Source organism: Papilio xuthus, unplaced genomic scaffold, assembly GCF_000836235.2.
Source record: "Papilio xuthus unplaced genomic scaffold, Pxut_1.1 DF826961.1, whole genome shotgun sequence".
Lineage (NCBI taxonomy): Eukaryota > Metazoa > Arthropoda > Insecta > Lepidoptera > Papilionidae > Papilio > Papilio xuthus.
In genome coordinates, this window is record NW_013531688.1 from 518,759 (window position 1) to 533,698 (window position 14,940).

Genomic DNA, 14,940 nt, shown 5'->3' on the forward strand with positions numbered 1-14,940 from the left:
CTATTATATAAAAAAATTGACAAATATTTTTTGCAATGCACAAAAGGGCATATACAATAGGTACTTTTCTCATGATGCAATTAATTTTCAACTTATTGAGCGGTTCATCAAGTATCAAATTGTTTTAATCAATTAATATGACAATATTTGATGGCTATATGTTTGAAATATGATTATTTGCATGGAAAATTACATTTACAGTACAAATATAGATTAAATTCAATATGTGCATACTTCAAGCTCCAAAATCTCATAGCATGCAGCATACTTGAAGTTAACATTTTAATTTCTTGTCCAAATATTTATCTTATTAACTTGTTATGACTAAGTTATTGTGAATTGACTCCGGCAACAGGCACTTTCTGTGGTCAATTTGAACACACCATTAGAGTATTTATTTCCTAATCTAATTAAAAAAATAATATTTACACTTAAAATTTAGTGGAATATTTAAAGATTCTAATTAAATTTGTATTTTTCGCTTTGGTTGTATTTTTTACATATACAGCGTGTTTTGTAACGCAAAATTGCTGTTTACATTTTTATTTTTTCTAACAAAAATGGTGTGTTATTTTTTGTGTTTATATTCTTTAATATTGTCAATACGCTCTAATTTGTGCATTTAAATTTTTTAAACAAAAACTGTTTTTTACACTTGTCTTTTTATCACGACAAACGTAACTTTATATATTAAAAAAAAAACAAAAATTAAATATTTTTTTATCAATCAACATCAATTTCGCAATTCAAGTATTTTATATTAAGTAAAAAAAAAACATAAATCAATTTTTATTATTTTGGAAAGTACAAAAAATCGTCATATTACCTTTAGCTCAAAATTTTCAATAATTAAGTAAAAACAAAAACAATGTAAGGTTCACAAATTATTCTATTCAAGTGGGTATACTTTCAAATTCATTCTAATACCTGTTTATTATGCAAGACCACAGCCATATGTTTGTATTTGTCCAAATTTTGGATCATCAAAATTAATTTGACAGTATTTCAATTTTGTGACATTCCTCAGCACAGATAAAAAAAACATAATTTTATCAAATCACTTCTTCAAAACGACAATTTATCATGTAAATACCAAATTATACAATAAAATAACCTTGCAAAATAATCACAACATATATAAAGCTAGGGTCATAAATAAATACATTAACAAAATAAGTTTACTACTAATGTGTTTTTCATATTGTTGTTTGTTTGAAATCAGCAATAATATAACATCCGTCTGCTATTGAAAAACGAGACAGCTTTGAATTTATCAGAGGATAACCATTGGAAGTCTTTGTAAAAACCAATCCAAACAAAACAAGACGGCAACTTAATAAATACATCACCAATCTGATTCATCACACCAATCTTTCATTTCAATCACAAACACCATCACTAAACACTGTCAGTACACCACATTGTCTGTAAGATGGGACCATTTATGTCACTTTAGTTTTGCTCGCTTCGTTTTGGAGTCCTCATCAATTTCATCTTGATACTTCCTCTTGACTGGTTCTTCTACTTCTTCATCAAGTACTGTTGGTGGTAGAGGTGGCAGGTCTAGTTCTGTGCAGCGCTTTATCAGATACTTCTCTAGTCGGTAGCCAGCTCTGGAAGATAATGTCAGTATTGGTATAACAAAAGAAAATGTTCTTTGATAAATTTTGGATGAGTGTGTGTTCCAGAGGACTAATATGAAAGTGGATTTGATGGAGGGCGCATACAAAGGGAAAATATAATATTTTCATTATGTGCATATCCTCCTCTGTCAATTAAAGGAAGGCAACGCATCTACAATTGCGGATGGGTATGGGCAGCGGACACCTCGCCATTTCGGCGACTTCAGATGGCCGCATGCGTACATAATCCAGTTATTGTGTGTACATACTTGGCGACAGGATGCGTGTCCTTGTTGTAAGTGAAGCAGTTGTAGAAGACGAGGGCGACGTCTGCCAGCAGGTCTGTGTCTGCCGCGTACTGTCCTTCACTCAGTTTCTCCCGCACTAGAGTTAAGTCCATGGGCTCGTTGATCACGTCAAGGTAATCTGGCACCTGGTTATAACAGTCACTATGTTATAATTATTATTTTCTAATATTGACTATAATAATTGTAATTAAGCTGTTTAATTACTAGTGTATAAAAAACATTGTGTATATTAAAAAAAATAGTGTATATAAAAATTGAATAACTAAATGAGGTATATAATATCGAGCTTACTGTTGGTTTCCGAGACCAAAATCACCGTATAAAACATACCGTCATCCCAGTCTTTCGTCTTTGACAAAACAGAGATGACAATATATCTTATACGGGTATTTTGGTATCAGAAATCCACAATTAGACTGTAAGTTTATATGTAACTTACGTCTTCAGTGGAAACAGGGTCTAAGAAGGGCCATGCGTCTTTGTGCTTCATGGCATCATGCAGCAGCGTCTCCAGCTTGTCTGTGTGCAAGCTGACTGAGGGTTCACGGCGACTGGACCTCTTCCTTAAAACTGTTTCTTCTGCAATACATTATTACCAAGGTAGAGAAATTCTCAGCAGTAAAAATTCAAGATAGAATTTATCAACTCACCGTGATGACCATTAGTGAGTGATTTAGACTTTCTGCCAGGTGTACCGTTCAACAGATTTTTAGGCCTGTAAAAGTTTAAATTTGTAAATATAGATAGTTTTAATATTCCATACTAATATTATAAATATGAAAGATTTGTTTGATTGAATTAAATAAGCTCCAAAACTACTGGACCAATTTGAAAAAAAAAATCCTCTGTTGGGACACTACACTATCCCCAAGGTAATACAGATGATCCTACTGATATTAGAAATGCGAATGTTTGGACGGATGGGTGTTTGTTAGAAGGTATCTATAGAACGGCTGCATGGATTTTGCTAAAACTTGGCATAGATGTAGAACATAGTCTGGAAGAACACATATGTTACTAATTAAGTTTCTGGGGTAGTATAAATATAATTTTGTATTGAACTCACTTGCGCCCTCTCTTAGCGCCATTTGGTACCGGTGATTCATCTTTACTGCTCCGCGAGTTACGTTTTTTCAGTTTGACCAATGCTGTGTTATATTCACTATCTTCAGAATCTAAAACAAGAGTAATAAGTAAATATTTGTATTTATGTTTGATTATAAAAATATCAAGCTAATTAGCAGAAATGAAAATGATAAAAAACAGTGCGCGATAGTAAATGCAACGCCACCCAAAAACAACAATTTATTGAGAAGCAGTGACAAAATTTTCAAACACTGGAGTATTTCATTGTCTTGTAAAAACACTATGTTAGTATTCATAATATATCCAAAATTAAAGAACAATTAAGAAATTTAAATTTCCACCGTGTACTTTTATTCCACATCACAGACTTTAGAAATAACAAATATTTTTCATCTCTGTTCACACCACAATATTTAGTAAAACATTTAATCCTTATCAATTGTGATAGCTTCTACTTTGCTTTTACGTAGCTAGCAAATAAATCAACAATGCAACAAAAAATTGCAAAAGAAAATAAAACCATAGCAACCAAAAATGAAGAAAAGAAATGGACCCAAAAGCAGAGACTTTGGACATTCCATGAAGGTGATCAAACCAAAAGAGGGTAAGTAGGCGTGAAGCAATTGTTTTAGAGAAAAGGTGTCTTAGTGAAGGGTTATTATGATTGAAAATAAAAAGGGTAGATAGGGATGTATTATACAATTCAAACTTTATAGCGGCTCGAGTATACAAGTGCGTATCTTTGCAGGTCGGCCAACTGTGAAATAAAGGCATATCCTCGTGTGTTCTCCATACTTATATCCTCTTACATCCTGCTGTGACCTAATATTGTAGTGTTCACAGCCAACAACTTAACTTACACCCATAACCAAAAAAGGATAAGCAGAGATTACAGACATTTGAAACGATTCTAATACACCTTCACTACTTCCACCTTCATACATCATCGCATAGAATGTCGCTTTCGGGTGCTCCTAATACAATGTTCCTTATTGCGCAGTGTCATGAAGCAAAATTGTGAGCGGCCTTAAAGTTTGAATGGTACTATACTTATTAGTAGGGGTTGTAGAGGAAGGGGTAGGGATTATGGGGTGATGTCTTATGATGTGACAAACCCGAGGTATCCACCGGCGCGTCAAGCACTCGCGCGTACTCGTGGATGTTGTTGATCGCGGTCGCCGCGCACCGACGTACAGTGTGCTCTTTACATATAATAAATTATTACTAAATCAGACCCTTAGTGTAGATTACTTATAGTAAAGCACTCCGTATTCTTGACTTATATGCTCTATCTAACTTAACTTTACAATTAACCGTGGCTTTCTGAGACCACAATATCTTATTATTAAGACTTTTTAATAACATGTTATCTATATTATCTCAAAGGTTTGTACATATATTTTGACTTCAAAAACCCACGGTAATTTAATTGTTATCACAAACAAAACTCAATCATATTTTTTAAGACCAAAGCACCTGAAGCGCTCTTATAAAGTTCATGTTGCTGCAAAATTCCAATTTAAATACCCATTACATTTACAGATATGTATATCTGTTTACCTCTACGTGATCCATTACTGGAGCAAGTGTTGCAGAGTGCTCGCCGCTGTGAGACGCACTCCGCGTGACACCTGGCGCCGCACGCCCGGCACGTGGCCCCCAGCCTGCCCCCGCTCCCGCACGCCCCGCACACTGACCCCCACTCCAGTCTCGCCCCGCCCACCTCGCCCAACTCGCCCTCCGCCACGCCCACACTGACACAACACACATCTCTATTATGCTTTTCATTATTTATTTCCTACTCAAAATCTGCCAAATCTTACTAATATTATAAATGCGAATATTTGGATGTATAGATGTTTGTTAGAAGGTATCTCGAGAACGGCTGTATGGATCTCGCTGAAATTTGGCATACATATAAGTCACAGTCTGGAAGAACAGGTAGGCTAATAATTATTATAGATTTTTTTTAAATTTCGCAAGTAGTCGCGGGCGACAGCTAGTTATTAAAAAAAACACCAATTTTTTTTGTAACAATGTGATTCTAATATCACTTTTCAATAAAGCGACTGCTCACCTGTCGTCAAGGTCATCTTCAAGGTCATCGTCACTGAACAACTTCCTCTTTCTCCTCGGCGTCTTCTCTCTCGGCCGGCACTGGTCACAGAACCAGTCGCCGTCAGGTACTTTCTGCAAATAATTATAAGATAAGACCTACATATATAACTTTGCAAAATTAACAAAATACAAAAAAGTTATTTCGTAACACTAGCATTTTGCATTTCTCCTAAATTATTACTTAAAAATAAGCTTAACTAATTCATAATAGTAAATATAAATATAAATGCAAGCAAATAACTATAAAAAAAATCTCACACATTTCACTAATTACAACTCACCCTCGCCCCTAACATACACTGGACGCATGAAATTGACAAAATACATTAAAACATTGCACTCAAAATCAAGTATAAAGGTTTTCAAATATCTTGGCGGCTCGGAACATCGACCTTGAGCCGCCAACATATTTGAAATGAAGTATACACGGCTTTTGAGGGTAAGTAATAAATAAATTAAACAAACCGATAGTTTAGGCTTGAGGCAGTATAAATGATGTCCCTTATTGCATCCGTCGCAGAGCAGCATATTATCAGGGTCGGTCTTTCTACGGCAGATCCTGCAGCTGGCATTTAGTATACTTGCTGACCAGGTGATGCTGGAGTCCAGGGTCAGGAGGTGAAGGACAACTTGTGCGAAGCTCCTGCACTCCATTAGAGACACCTCCCATCTCTCCAGCGCTTCCAGGTCGAGTGGCTTGTTCTTTGCTTCACGATCTTTACGCTCTTTGTCGTCTAAACCTGCGAGAGACAGAATTTTCTTAAACTAATGTTAAATACTTTAGGATTATTATTCAAATATAATATGTCGGAGAATTGTTATGAATATGATCCTTAAAAATAATTTGGAGATAGAAATGGTACCAGTGCTCCAAATGAATTTGAAATAGTGACTCGTACGATGTTCCGAATCGCCAAGATGTTTGAATATAACTTACCTAGAGGTCTTTTCAGGTACTTATGGTGTATAGCCTGGGAGACCTGCAGCAGCGCGCAGGCCAGACCGCGCACTACCTCGGCACTTGGCTCCCGTGTCTCCTCATGCCCATTCTTGACTCCGTTCACCCTTGGAGCATCTAAGTAGTGTCCAGGGTCACGGTATCTGTTTATTGGTATCGCTTCCATTTCTTCTTTGTCTACATCTGTAAATAATATTTTGTTTTTAACATACTAGCTGTCGCCTGCGACTCAGTCTGCTCGGGATTAAAAAATACTCAATTAGTAGCCTATGTATTCTTCGAGGGTATATTGTACATCTATGCCAAATATCAGCAAGATTCATGCAGACCTTTTGCAGATACCTTCTAATAAACATCCATTCATCTATGTAAACTTAAGATAACTCACCGTTAGGTAATTTGAGCACGCCATTAGGCTGATGATAGTCGTCCCTGTACTTCTGTCCAGGTCCCCAGGTGAGGTACTCCGCCTGCTTGTCGTATCCCTTCAGCATCAGCGTGCCGCGCCACGCCTCGCGGTCCTAACAATTACATTCTCATATAATTACCATAATTACTTTGTTTTTTAGAGTAATTTCATATAGCGTAGATTTCTTTATCGTAGGTTTCCGAGACCAAAATATCTGTTTAAAAAAATATAGAGCCATCCCATCATATCTGACAAAACTTAGAACAACAAACGGAGATTTTGGCCTCAGAAAACCACGATAACTATTATAGAACCAAGAAGGTTTTTTAATATATTATTTTTATTATCTAATTTGAAATTAATTGCGAGCTAAGGAAGTTTCTAGGAAACTTGACAACTATCAGTAGTAAGGTAGTTATAATTCTTACCTTAACTTTAAGCGCTCCTAAACATCCATGGAAGATCTTCTCCTCCAGCTCCAGTATGTGGTCCCGCAGAGACAGTTCGAGTGCCTCGCTGAGCGACGTGTCCGCGGGCACGCTCAGCGACGGCTGCCAGCGTCGCCGCGTCATGTGCTGCGACGGCTGAGCAGGAGGCTGCACAAAACGTCATATAACGGCTTATTTCTCACTATTTTTTTTTGTTTAATTCCACAATTTGTTGTTGAACGAAAAATTGACTGATATTTACAGAATAAAACCTATTTAACGTTTTTCAAGGCTAAAGGTTAAGCTAAAAAGGTGCATTAGCTTTTAGCCTTGAAAAATTTGATATAGATTAAATTTAGCTTAACTAAAAGTTCTTGTATGTCTACAGCCTAAGCTGATTTTCTCGAGCGTTGTAGGGAAATTTAGTCGGGCATTTTTTCTAATTGTAAGTACAACTTACAGGTGCGACAGTAGGATTGAGCAGATGTAGCGGACAGCTGGCGACGTGCGTGAGGAGATGCGCGCCGTCCTGCTCGAGGCCGTGTCTCAGCTCGTTCTCGCGCAGACCTCGCTTATTGAGTGCCGCCAAAAGTGCACCAATTTGCTCCTCCGTATGGTACACTGACCAGTGTGGCCGGTCCACCTGTAACACCGTTAACGTCTTATTAATTATTAACATCGACAGATTATAAAATGACTGAACCTTGGAAATTTTCAAATTGTAAACTAAATGTATATAGAAGTATGTATGTATGTATATAGAAATCGTATTTACCTAGTCAATTTTTATATCGACTAAGTTTAAAGTTGTTAAAATTGTTTTAAGAGATGTTAATTATTAGTTCATGTTATTTTCTTGTTTAATATTGACCTTGCCATGTACATAGCACGTGTTGATATCAGAAGTGCACAACATGAGTTCCCTGGCTCGCTGCAGTGCGTGCGCGTTCGCCGGGGCCCCGCCCTCCGCCCCGCCCACCTTCACGCCTACGCCGTTGACGTACGGCTTCTTTGGTGAGCCGCGAAGATTTGCCGCCGATTCGTTCTCTTTGTCACTTCCAGCTGGAAATATATTTTAACAATTTTAATATTAGTGTCGTTTATTTTGCTATATAAGCAAAAATTAAAAATAAACAAAAATATTTTTGTTCACCTAAGCAATAATTCACTACATTTTTAACTGCGTAATTTGGATTTCTTGTTACTAACGCCTATAACTTCTTAGAATTAAGATTGTCAGTATTTTGGTATAGTACAGACCTCGTTCCTCCCTCATGAGATGCGGACTGGACAGCTTGTGCCTGCAGAGGCCGCGTTCCTCATCACCAGCTTCCACGAACAAGCCGCCCACGCGCCGCATCACCCAGTAGCGGCGGTACGCGCGGTCCATACCTACAAAATATTTATTTATATTATTGTGCACCAGGTGTCGCATGCGACTCCGTCCTCGCGGTATTAAATAAAACATAATCAGTTGCCTATGTGTTTTTCCAGACTATGTTCTACATCTGTGCCACATTTAATGAAAATCCATCCATCTAAATTTTTTTTGCATTTATAATATTAGTAAGATAATAAGATATTAATTTGATGTAATTTCAAATAATTACGACAGATTTAACGACACTCACCAACATAAGAAGTGTACTTAAAGAGAGACAGCTGTAACTCTTTGAGTTTCTTCTCATATTCATGTTTTTTAACTTCACTCTTTTTATTTAACTTCTCTATAGATATCTTGAGTTGTTCGTCTATCACTTTGGCTTGATCTCCTGACAACTTCTGTTCCGTTTTTGTGGCTTGAGCTTCCTTCTTTAACTCCTGACGTGTTGCTACTAATTGTACTTCGCGTTTACGTTCATTTATCTAGAAATTAATTTAAAAAATATTAATAAAAAAATATTACGTAATATTTGGTAAATGATCAAATAATTTTTGTATTCCGTTTGATAAAAAGTATTTAAACTTATTTTCGGATTAATTCCAAAGATTAAATATTGGGGTCTTATCGTAAATTTGTAAGAACATTTCATACCTGCAGCATCCTTAGTGACTGTTTGGTAATCTTGTACTCCTCGAGGCGCTCTTCAGTGATGTCACGCACGGTTGCGTAACTCAGCACTTGGTTCATGAGGCATTGCAGGATAAGAAACTTGTCCTCTGCAAGTATCAAATATAAAGAAAACCACTATTTAAAAATCACCATTTTACTAACTTATATTAAATTCATTCAATGAATCAAGTTTTATATATGAAACTTTAAGCGATAATCCGACTCAAAGGACCAAAAAGCTAAATATTCATTGTTTTCTCCGTCTTGAGGAGCCACTCCGAATAACGAAGGTTGGCGATCAGATTTCCATATTTTATTTTGTTTCTAGCAGGCGAAACAATAAGGCCGCCTGCCATTGATTTCTCGTACTAAAAGTTGTTTTAGTTAACTAGCCTGTTAGTTTTAATATCTTACTATGGGACGCGTTTAGTTACCAATTAACGTCTCTGTGTCCGACAATAAGATAAGCTTTAGGTGAAACAATACCTAGTGGCAAGTCAGCAACGTGTACGGAGGCCAGTCGGCGCACCACCGCCGGCTTAGTGATACGCAGGCGCAGCGCTGCATCATCAGCACCGGTGTAACCACCGCGCTGCACTGACCGGAATGCCGCGTTGCGTCCGCCGCTCACCCCGCCCGACGACAGCATATATAATCTGAAAAGGTAACAAAAATAAATTATATAGCTTTTTTTTCTTATAACAGAGTAGTTATCTTAATTGATATTATAAAGAGGAAAGATTTGATTGTTTGCATTGAATAAGCCCAGAAACTACTGAACTGATTTGAAAAATTCCTACACTGTTGGGAAGGTACACTATCCTCGGGTAACAAGCTAAATTTATTAATAGTTTTTTTTTAATTTGAAGAAATGACTTGTATTTAACTTACTTTAGAAGGTATCAAATATTTTAACTTATTCTACGTAACTGTATTTTGTACGTTACCTGAGTACTTCAGTGACGGTGGTTGGATCGAGGGGCAGTTTACCTAGCGGCGTACCGAGGTACGTCTGGGACCACTTGCTGGCCTTCGTAGCCAATTCTATCGCCTTTGATACTCCTATATCTGTTTCTAATTCTGCATCCCCTGAAACATATTAATTTATTGATATTAAAAGTTGTTTTAGAAATAATTAGATGTACTAATACATATAGATAAACAGGAAATTTTTATAATTTTATACAGAGAGTTTAATTTAAAGACTTCAACTATAACTGCCACAAACTTAATTGCTAATTGGCCACTTAACGAATGACTATAGGTTTCTAAGACCAAAAACTCTGTATAAAATATACATTATCTCCGTTTTATCAATCATGATTTTGGTCTCAGAATCCGACAGTTTATTTCAAACATTTCTTACCTGTAGACTCCTGCATTCTTCCGTTCTCATTATATTCCTCCGCTTCATCTTCTTGCAATGTGAATATTGTAGTTAGAAACATCTGTACGAGATCACTGAATGCTCCCGCATGCTCCTTCAATGTCAAAGATTTCCTGAACAACTCCAAATCAAAGTCTTGATGAAATACATCTTTTACTTTGAGTATGTCATTATACATATGAACAAATTCTAGGATAGATAGAAAATCGCCGAGATGTTTGTGCGGTATGCCTTCAACTTGTACCGGTGTTGCTTGTGGTATCACCTGGAAAATTAATGTCATATGTCAATGACAAAGTTTTTGTAAAAAAAAAAAAACTACTTTAGTTTTCCAATTGGACTACAATCTTTCTAATATTATAAATGCGAATGTTTAGATGGATGTTTGTTTGAAGGTATCACTAGAACAGCTGAATGGATCAGTATGAAGTTTGGTATACATATAGAACAGAGCCTGGAAGAACACATAGGCTACTGATTTCTTTTAAATAACGCGCGGATGCAGTGGCAGGCAACAACTAGTGCATAAATATAGGTGTCCGTATTTAAAATCAGAGGCAATTTTAAAACTCATAATGTCAAAACAAACATACACAACTCACACCTGTAACCCAGAGGGGTAGGCAGAGACAGACCTACAATTGGCGCAGTTAAAATGTCACTAGTGTGTTTCTTAGTTAGTTTTACATTTTTATTATGAAGAACAAAGTACCTTATGATCCTCCAACTCTTGGTCATCTTTGATTCTCTGCCACTCTTTGAGATGTGCTTTCTTTTTTGCTTTCTCTTCTTCCTTGCGCTGTCTCAACTGGTCTTCCGCTCTTCGCATTTTCTCTACTAACTCTTGAGCATTCTTTCTGGCTTCAGGATCCATTGGTTGTTTCGGTTTGGGTGATGCTATTTTTTTAATATCGTTAATTTTTTTTTTAATTTAAAATTAATTTTACTAAAGGAAGAAGTTTGTATCAGCAATGAAATAATAGTTATTTAAATTTAATACTGATTTACAAACTTACACTTAGTGACACTAAAGTAAAATAGCACATAGAACATCCTGATATATAAACACGGCTAAACACTCACGTATATTCGTCCGGTGGCGGCACCGACTAGTTTCGAGCCCATCAGGGGCCCTTCAACAGGATGAGTGGTACTGGTATCTTATATCTTTAAATGAGCAATTTTTGTATATATGTATATATATAATTGGAATCTCGGAATCGGCTCCAATGATTTTCATAAAATTTAGTACATAGGGGGTTTCGGGGGCAATAATTCGTTCTAGCTAGGAATCATTTTTAGAAAATGTCATACTATTTGTGTTTTATCGATAATCAACTTAAACATAAACTTATCTTTTTCTATCGGTAAGATCGAAAAATATTATTCATATTTCATCATTTTATTAGTAATTCGTACTTAAATATAATTTCCAAAAAACATAATTTAAAAAAATCACAAATACCGAGCAAAGCTCGGTCATCCAGGTACTTATTATACCCCGATGGGCCCGAAACTAGTCGGTGCCGCCACCGGACGAATATACGTGAGTGTTTAAGTGTTTATATATCAGTTTAGCGTGTCTCACTACAGTTTGAATAATTTAATAGAACATTCTGTCAATTTTATAAGTCACATGTCTTTATAAATTTGTCAGATTACAGTGAACATTTTACCTTCAGATTTATCAGTCTTCTTAACAAACTTATCCATTGATTCCTGTCTGCCTTTCTTATCGGGACTAACTTTTTTCAATGATTTGTTAAGCTTAGTTGCAGATCCTGGCTTTGCTTTCGGTGGTGACATACTTGTTTTTAATAATTTCTTTGATGATGCAAACTCTGGTGGACTTCCGGTAAATATTTGATTGAAATTTACTTTGTTTATGTTGTATTTTTCCATTGCTGATTGCTGTAAACGACATTTTGATATGTGAGTCATATATCTATTCTTCTTCTTGAGGTGCCTCTCCGACTAGCGAAGGTTGGCGATCAGTTCTCCATATTATATTATATATCTATTAGCACTTGGCAATTATATCACAGCCTTGAAACTACTACTATCATTACTAATATTATAAATGCAAATTTTTGGATGTATGGATGGATAGATATTTGTTGTTAGAAGATATCTGCGGCTTAATTGGATCTGGATGACATTTGACACTGATGTAGAACATACTATGGATTCATTATCATCAGCTCACTATAGGTCCCCACCGAGGGGCTCGGAGCCTACCCTAAGTTAAGGGTGATTAGCCCATACTCAACCACGCTGGCCAAGTGCGGGTTGGTTGACTTCACACATGTCTTTGAATTTCTTCTCAGATATGTGCAGGTTGCATCACGATGTTTTCCTTCACCGTAAGAACGTCGGATAAATGTACATATGTAAATCGGAAATCGAAAAACACATTGGTACATGGCGGGATTTGAACCCAGGACCTGCAGATTGCAAGTCAAGTGCTTGACCACTGAGCCACAGACGTCTCACTATGGATTATATCTATGTTATTTAACACACTTTACGCTTTATGCCAATAAGAATTGGATATATTAATAGTGAAGTTACCTTTATAGTTATGATTCCTCCAGATCCTTGTTCAACAAATTGTTTGAGAAAGAGTCTATTTTTATCACGTGAATAGACACCTTTACGTCGCCGAACACGGTCATATGGAGCGGTACCCATCTGGCCAGCAGAGGTCTGCTCCAACTCTTGGAACTGTTCTACTTCATAACAATATGAAGATGCTGGAGGTGTTGATGTGCTGAAAAATGTTATGTAAAAATTCAAGATTCGAGATTTATTTTTTTACTTTTGTACTTTATTTTAGTACTTTCTTAACATAGATATTGTGTTATCCATTGTTCGAAGATCTGATTAGAACTTATTAGTGATCTTATTAACATCTTATTAGAGTTTCTTTATATCTTATAATTTCTCATAAGATTTTTTTAGATCTTTATAAATATTTAATCAAAATTAAATTATTATATTGTACATAGCCATCATTTTCAATTTGTTTTAATATAGATATGTATTGTTCTAATTTTAAATTCTTATTAGAATTGTTATATGACTATGGACCTTAATAATCAATTGATATCAGATAAACATATGTTTATCAATCATATGTACCAGTTACAAAAAAAAACATTAATTTCTTACTATCTTTTTGCAGCTGCCAGTTATTTATGATTACAATTTTCAAAATAAAATAAATGGGGCATGGATATGGTATGCATTTACTAGTTTGGTATAACATTTTGATTCAATGTTTTTAAAATATCCAATAACATTATACACTGTATAAATGTAATAAATTTAGCAATTAACCTATTTGGATGTTGCTTCTGGACTGTGACTGACAGTATGTGGGCTTCCCGCCACTGATCACCTTCCAGACATGCTTCAACTGACTCTCCAACAAAGTATCTCTCTCTCACAAAGTTAAATACATCTTCTGACATCTCAGCAAATGAACATCTCTTGGTCTTTGCTGCCAAGTATAATATTGGTATTCGCAGCTCCATAGGAAAATCTTTTAGTGACTTCCTTGCAGCTTTCTCACTATCCATAGCTTCGGCGTATGTCAAGTTGTTCTTCCCCGTCATCTCACATGTCCACACCATGGAGTTAACCAGGATAATCCGCTCGCAATACTCCCTTGAAAGTAAACATTAAACAAAACTATAATAATATCGCTAAATTTCAACATATTAAATCGAACGGTGACATATTATGTCACGCTTGCGTTAGTACAAGAGCAGCGGCGCGGAAGCAATGTCAACGGTCTATCTCGCAATGATACACGCAATATAATTCACAAAAACACGAGAAATGCGCGAAAACATTGCATACAAACAAACTCACTCATAATCCTTGAATATCTCGTCGGTGATCTCACAGTGGAAGACCTCATCGTCGTCGCGAAGGTATTCAGACACCGTCGATTTCTCAAATGCTTTTCTTTTCAATAGAGGCATGTTAAGAGTTCGCGGGTCACTACGGTGGGAAAAGTAATTTGCAATATGTTTCACAAAAAACACTTTGGCCGTTTTACATTACGAGTTGTGCAGCACATTGATAAACGTAATCTTCTATGTAAAACTGGAGAAAAATAGTAACATTTATCAAGATACAGAGAAATTGTTGCGTGGTTTCGGTTGACAAGCCAAAAAACGGCGCGCTGGGCGCTTCTTTTTACGCCAGAAACATATGAACTGTGTTGACGCACTTCTAGAGTTTGTAAAATTTAATTTTTGGTAGTTTTTAAACCTACTATTGACAACTTAATAAATTATTCTAGCTTCTCATATAAGATCTATTTTTCATTACAGCATTCATATGGTTCCAGTGACAACGTATAATATTTAAATCTACATAGTTTAAAAGTTAATTGAAAAGTAAAAGCAAATTTTTAGGTAATGATTAAGGCAAACTAACACATATTTAAGAAATTAATTGTTTCCTAAAAAATATTCTTAAAGTCATATTTTCCCAGCAGAATATAAAAAGTGTTAAAATAGTGTTTTTGGTAAAATGTGGTAACTTCCAGATTTTCTTAG

The 14,940-nt window shown here is 35.9% G+C and overlaps 1 protein-coding gene across 3 annotated transcripts; it reads right to left on the reverse strand.

Annotated features, from left to right (window-relative positions):
- Positions 1–814: 814 nt before the first annotated feature.
- Acf (ATP-dependent chromatin assembly factor large subunit) lies at positions 815–14,576 on the reverse strand. 3 transcript variants are annotated; one of them, XM_013315567.1, is made up of 25 exons: positions 14,246–14,576; positions 13,709–14,038; positions 12,941–13,139; positions 12,046–12,280; positions 11,082–11,230; positions 10,349–10,634; positions 9,930–10,071; positions 9,469–9,638; positions 8,965–9,089; positions 8,561–8,795; positions 8,190–8,321; positions 7,801–7,991; positions 7,390–7,572; positions 6,930–7,097; positions 6,481–6,613; positions 6,072–6,275; positions 5,600–5,874; positions 5,094–5,206; positions 4,577–4,770; positions 4,132–4,218; positions 2,997–3,105; positions 2,581–2,645; positions 2,370–2,509; positions 1,892–2,055; positions 815–1,613 (listed from the first exon to the last, which is right to left on the reverse strand). In XM_013315567.1, exons 1-25 carry the CDS (start codon positions 14,356–14,358, stop codon positions 1,448–1,450), a joined length of 4,308 nt encoding a protein of 1,435 aa, XP_013171021.1. In that variant the 5' UTR covers positions 14,359–14,576; the 3' UTR covers positions 815–1,447. The 3 variants fall into 3 exon arrangements, with proteins under 3 accessions (XP_013171021.1, XP_013171020.1, XP_013171022.1); XM_013315566.1 differs by having other exon boundaries at positions 11,082–11,266; XM_013315568.1 differs by lacking the exon at positions 4,132–4,218 and having other exon boundaries at positions 11,082–11,266.
- Positions 14,577–14,940: the final 364 nt, after the last annotated feature.

Coding starts and splice junctions, on each gene's coding strand:
- Acf (XM_013315566.1), bottom strand. CDS start 14,358: ATGCCTCTATTGAAAAGAAAAGCATTTGAGAAATCGACGGTGTCTGAA. Junction 9,090..9,468: donor CGTTGCTGACTTGCCACTAG/GTATTGTTTCAC, acceptor TGATACTTGCAG/AGGACAAGTTTCTTATCCTG. Junction 1,614..1,891: donor GACACGCATCCTGTCGCCAA/GTATGTACACAC, acceptor ATTATCTTCCAG/AGCTGGCTACCGACTAGAGA.